The sequence below is a fragment of the Camellia sinensis genome, chromosome 14 (assembly GCF_055761805.1).
Source record: "Camellia sinensis isolate YWXY chromosome 14, ASM5576180v1, whole genome shotgun sequence".
Classification (NCBI taxonomy): Eukaryota; Viridiplantae; Streptophyta; class Magnoliopsida; order Ericales; family Theaceae; genus Camellia; species Camellia sinensis.
Genome location: NC_138974.1, coordinates 42439136 through 42445122, shown reverse-complemented (window position 1 = coordinate 42445122; position 5987 = coordinate 42439136). Strand labels below are relative to the sequence as shown.

Below are 5987 nucleotides of genomic sequence, written 5' to 3'. Positions count from 1 at the left end.
TGATACCAAATGTGGGAACATTTTACTAACTCAATTGAGAAGAAGAAAAACTAAATTACAATGCAAAGTGTCAGGTCATTTGTAAAGAATTTTGTCATTCTTTCAAGCACTCTGCAATCCTCTTAGAGATGCAATAAGCAGTGGATTGGATGGTGATCATTGGATTAACCCCAATAGCACTAGGAAGAACACTTGCATCACAAACAAACAACCCCTTAGCTTCCCAACTCTCCCCATTCTCATCAACTGCACCATCTTCCTCACTAGCACCCATCCTACAACTACCCATCTGATGTGCAGAGCAGTACATGGTCCACTTCTCTCCCCTAGACTTTGGCCCTCCAACCGCCTTAACTTTGTCTAGAAACTCCTCCAAATCTTCATCCTTGGTCCCTTCACATCTCATTCTCTGTCCATCACTCCTGTGGGTTCCCACTTCAACCGCTCCTGCTGCGATCAAGATCCTCAACGCCTGCCTCAGACCCCTAGTAAGGTTTTCTCTATCCACCTTGTTTAACCCGTACTTTATCCTTCCCTCCGCCTTCACTTCCCCCGAACCCTGGTCTCTGACCAAAGCAAAAATGTGAGCGGTTCTCGCGTACTTTGTCAGCCTGTCCTTCATGTCGCGCCCTGAAACCCATGGAATCAATACACCAAATGAAGCAGGTCCTAGTGCAGGAGCTTCTATAATGGCTTGGATGTTGGATTCCTCGGAAACCACCTTGTGAAGCGAAGTAATGATTCCCCCCTCGTAACTTTTGCCTTTGATAGGAGATACACAGTCTGGGAAGTATCCCCAGGCCATTAGAACCGGGTGGAGATGAAGATTGTTGCCAATGTTAGGGTTCTTTAAACCGCTACGAATCAATAGAGGGGGAGTCAAGAGAGACCCACCTGCTGAAACTGTTACTCTTGACTGAATGTGCAGCGTCTTTGTGATGTTTTTGTTCACACTTGCTGCAATGACTCCCAAACAGCGCTTTTTCAACCCGGTTTTGTTGTTTTCCAATACGAACCTCTCTGCTTTGCATCCGGTTAAGATCACTGCGCCATTGCAAACAGCATCCGCTAGCCAAGTCGAATCGGTCCCTTTCTTGTCGCCCGTTTTACAACCGTAACAGCAATTACCACAGTAATGATTCTGTGACGAATTCCTCTGGACTGACTCGACTTTCAAGCCAAGATTTTCACACCCTTTTCGAAGAACTTGATTTTGAAACCCTTCCTCTGCACAACCCTCTGTTACACCAATCCTGTCACACACAACATCCATGGCAGAGAGATAATCTGAGCTTCCAAAAAGTCTGATCTTTCGATCCACAGCCCATTCCTTGATAACAGTGCTCGGTGTTCTGATTGAAGCAGACCAATTCACGGCGGATCCTCCCCCAACTGTTGATCCTGCCATGATCATTACTGTCCCGTCAAGTGTGGATAGGAATCCACTTGATTCATATAGTTCACTCAAGGAAGGACCTTCAAGACCGGAATAGTCTTCCGGGACAAAATAATTCCCTTTCTCAAGGACAAGGACTTTATGGCCGGATCTAGCGAGAACAGCAGCAGCAACCCCTCCACCACAACCGGACCCTACAATTACAACATCACATTTGATCTTGTAAGTTTTGTCATTTGGATCTTCTGTGACTTCAAGGCCTTTTTGGGTGAGAGATTGAACAAGGGTAGAGTCATTTTTCATCATAGTTTCTATAATACCCTTTTCAAGAGGTCTCTCTTTTCGAGGTTTTTTCGAATTTTCTGTGGTGTCTACCTTGTATCCGATTGCTTCCCATACCGGGTTTCTTGAATTTTCATCAGTCTGCAACAAAAGCAGAGAAGAAAAGCTTTTAGTGTCAATTCATGATAAACTATAGCAGGTTTTCTATTTCATCCCGAAACTATGAATTTTATCTATTTAGTTCCTATAGTTTCAATTCATACGGTCCAATTGGACTGTCCACCTAAATCAGTAATGGTGAAAACCTAACCTAATGGGCCAAAAGGTATTTACATTTGGACAACCTATAACTGTAATTTAAGAAACACAATATTATTAAAAATTTTTGTGCAACTATGTATACTTGTTTCGTTTTCGAAAATGATCAGAAGGTAAGAGAACATTGCATAGCTATAGCAGATGACAAGAAACAGATGGACATTCCTTTCAGAATCTTGTCAATTATGGAAAATTTTATTTAAATTTTTTGAAAGTGACTAGAATTTGCATTAAAATTATTTAGCAGAGGAATGTCTTAAATGAAACAATAAAAAATTATTTAAAACAATAATATATTGTAATAAAAGATTTCACATTACCTAGAGCTGTTGAACAGAAACTGGAATTTACACTAAAATTATATGAAACAACAATATATTGTAATAAAAGATTTCACATTAGCTAAAGCTGATGAACAGAAACTATAATTTACATTAAACTTATATGAAACAATAATATATTGTAATGAAAGAGAACACATTAAATCTAAGTGCAACTAGGCAGAGTTGTTTTCCATCATGATCAACTATAGCAGATGAGAAGAAACAGATAAACATCTCTATCAGGCTAGGATAATTACTCAAAACTTTAGTCATATTTGTAAGCAACCAGAATTTTCATTAACACCAACCATAAATTAAGAGGAAAGTCTTTTTTCAAGGCAGAAATTATATAGTATTATAATTAATGTTCCAAAAAAAATCCTCCCTTGGCTATCAAAATTTAAGTTAGAATGCCGCTTTCAATAAGCGAATGTAGGGGATTGTGACTTAGGAAGCATAGATATGGATACGAGATACGGATACGACACGATATAGACACGACAAAATTTAAAAAATAAGATACTGGTACGGTTAGGATACGTTTGTAAAAAATATATTTTTTACAATTATTAATAGTGAGTTACACATAAGCTAAAGAATATTGAAAAATCACAATGTAATTTTCTAACGTAAAATACTAACTTTTAAGAATTTTGTATTAATTTAAACTAGTAGCTTGTTTACTTTTTAAATTTTTAATACGTCTTGCAAATATTTCATTTCAATATCAAATTTAATATATTTATATTACAATAATAGAACAATTCACAACTTGTCCCTACACTTTTTCCTTTGACACTAGTGAGAAATATTGTATTCAAATTTACTTGTTTATTTATTTATTGATATTTAATTTTACCATTGTTATATTCTGTTGTTAATTCTTACTTTCTATGTAGTTATAGGGGACATGCATAAAATAATTAGGATACATCAATTCGATAAATTCTATTATTTAACTCACTATGCTTTTCTTATCGAAAAACTTAACAAAGTATTTCATATTATATTATATTACTATGTAAGAAATGCTACAATTCTAATTTCATAAACATGACTTGGAGTATCCGATACTTCAAAATTAAGTATCCGATACTCCAAAATTAATGAAAAAATAATTAAAAAGTATCCGATACTTTTAATAAGTATCCAATACATATCCGTGAGTATCCAAGAAGTATCGATACACATACATCACCCTATTTGAGGTATCCGTACTTCATAAATTTGCGACAATCATACTTATTAGTGAGTTTCAATTCCTCAAAAACTACATTATTAAGCATTCAAAACTTTCTTTTTTTTGCTTCTAAAATCAACCTAGTTTTGATTTCAGAAACAACAAATTAAGGCCTCGTTTATTTTCAAAGGTAGAATGGAAGGGATTAATAGTAAGGGAATTAAATAAAATTATGTTTGTTTTGATGGTAGTTATTAGTGTGGGGATTGTTAAATTATTACCCTATAAAAGAAATATAAAATATTAAAACAAATAAAACTATGATTTTTACTTAACAAAAAATATAAAAACATTAAATATTAATGTTAAAAAAAAATGCCCAACATATAAAAAAAAATAAAAAACCTAATCCCATGGACTAATTTCCTAATACCACCTCTATCTCCTCCATCTCAATCTCAACACCAGGCCCATCCTAATCTCATGGAATTATCAATCCTTTCTCCATCTCCCAAAACAAACACAATATATAATGAGTCCCACATTTATCTCAATTTCAATCTCAATCCCATCTCTAACCCCAAAACAAACGGGGCTAAATGCTTACCAAAACTATGCTAAACTACCAAAAATGTGAATCCATCAATGAGCAAAGCAAACCGGAATGGGCTTACTTTAGCTTTCACTCTTATCCTCAAACCACAAACAAAAAATAAAAAATAGAAAACAAAATAAAAATTAAAAAATTATAGATAATAAAACTAATATAGAAAGCAATAAAGATAAGAGAGAGAGGAATTACCCAAGAAAAAAAGATGAGGAAACATAGGATTTTTATCAACACAAATACTATTCTCAAGGGGACGAAATATCTCTGTTTTGACCATTTTTGAAGGATAATCTCCCTTTTGGGCAAAGCAATTTCAGAGAAATTGTGTATGAATGGCCATCTCCAATCAAGGCAAAGAAACCCACAAAGCAAAAGTGTTCCCAATCTTGTTGAAATAGTCTTTAGAACAAGGCTCACTATCACCACACCTTCTGGCAAAGTCCTCTTCACCAACAGCTCTGCAACCTGAGTCCCCCATTAAAGAAACCATTAATAGATTAATGAAGAAATTTTCACATAGTTCTGCACACACACTCTTATGCATCTGTCTATCTATTAAATAACAATAATATGTAATAAATAATAATAATTGATCAAAGCCCAGAAAAAATAGATGAATGCAGACAATTTCATACTGTTTTACATATATATATATATACACACACACATCTGTCTATATATTAACAAATAAAAATTGATTAAAACCCAGAAAAGTTATGCTATTATTGAGGATTCTTCCTATACATTCACAAAAAAATTAAAAAATTAAAAAATTAAATCCGGAAAAGTTATGCTATTAAGTATTGAGGATTCTTTCTATATATTAACAACAACAAAAAGATTATTAAAACCCAGATAAGTTATGCTTTTAAGTATTGAGGATTCTTTCTAAATATTAACAAACAAACAAAAAAATTGATTAAAACCCAGAAAAAAAAAAAAAAAAGATGAATGCAAAAAATTCACACAACATAATATATACGTCTGTCTATATACAAACAAATGAAAATTGATTAAAACCCAGAAAAGTTATGCTATGAAGTATTGAGAATAAAGCAAACAAAGGTATATATATACGAATTAATGTGAAGAATCTAACCTCATCAGGGAATGGAGGATGAGACGCAGAAGATTGGTAGAAGGAATGGAGGGATTGGGATTGTTGTGGGTGTTGATTGGAGTGGACATGGTTTGGGAGTGGGAGAGAAGGAATGAGAGCTTCACAGATGGCAGAAAGGGATTGGATCTGGGATGTAGAGAAGCCATGGCTATAGCTGCTACTGCTATTGTTTCTCTCTCTCTTTCCTCTTCTCAACAGAGGATGGCTCTCTCTGCTTTCTTCCATACTCCCTGTTTCTCTCTCTCTACACATTCTCTCTCTCTCTCTCTCTCTGATGAAAGGAAAGGAAAAGAAAAGACAAGTTTTTGTCTCTGTCTATGAAACCGATGAATCTGTACTGGCTCTTTTATAGAAGAGAAAAGTTGTCGTTCTTAAAAGGGACTTTTCAAGTACAGTGGGTTCCAAAATCTGCTGTTGCTGGTTTTCCAACCACTAAAAGGAAAATGCCAAAAAACACAACTCTATTATAAAATTAAAAATATAAATACCAAATATTTTATTAAATATTCACATAAATTTCATCTAGTGTGGATTTATACAAACATTTATGTGGGCATGTAATATAATATGGTATAGATTTTACACTCATATAAATATTTTAATAAAATATTTAATAATTTATTTAAGATTTATAAATCTTACACCTGTACATCTATACAATATTATGTGAAATATTTAATAATTTATTAGACTCCTAGCATTATTCTTGTAAAATATAACAAATTTAGTATTTATTAACGCTTATATACTTACTATTT

At 33.8% G+C, this 5987-nt stretch overlaps 1 protein-coding gene across 1 annotated transcript; it reads right to left on the bottom strand.

The window, feature by feature from the left end:
* LOC114256361 (Long-chain fatty alcohol dehydrogenase family protein) lies at nucleotides 1–5661 on the bottom strand. Its single transcript, XM_028195992.2, has 3 exons — nucleotides 5209–5661; nucleotides 4302–4574; nucleotides 1–1819 (listed from the first exon to the last, which is right to left on the bottom strand). The coding sequence occupies exons 1-3, from the start codon at nucleotides 5479–5481 to the stop codon at nucleotides 95–97; spliced, it is 2271 nt and encodes a 756-aa protein (XP_028051793.2). The 5' UTR covers nucleotides 5482–5661; the 3' UTR covers nucleotides 1–94.
* Nucleotides 5662–5987: the final 326 nt, after the last annotated feature.

Coding starts and splice junctions, on each gene's coding strand:
- LOC114256361 (XM_028195992.2), bottom strand. CDS start 5,481: ATGTGTAGAGAGAGAGAAACAGGGAGTATGGAAGAAAGCAGAGAGAGC. Junction 4,575..5,208: donor ATCCTCCATTCCCTGATGAG/GTTAGATTCTTC, acceptor TGGGGGACTCAG/GTTGCAGAGCTGTTGGTGAA. Junction 1,820..4,301: donor TCCTCATCTTTTTTTCTTGG/GTAATTCCTCTC, acceptor CTTTTGTTGCAG/ACTGATGAAAATTCAAGAAA.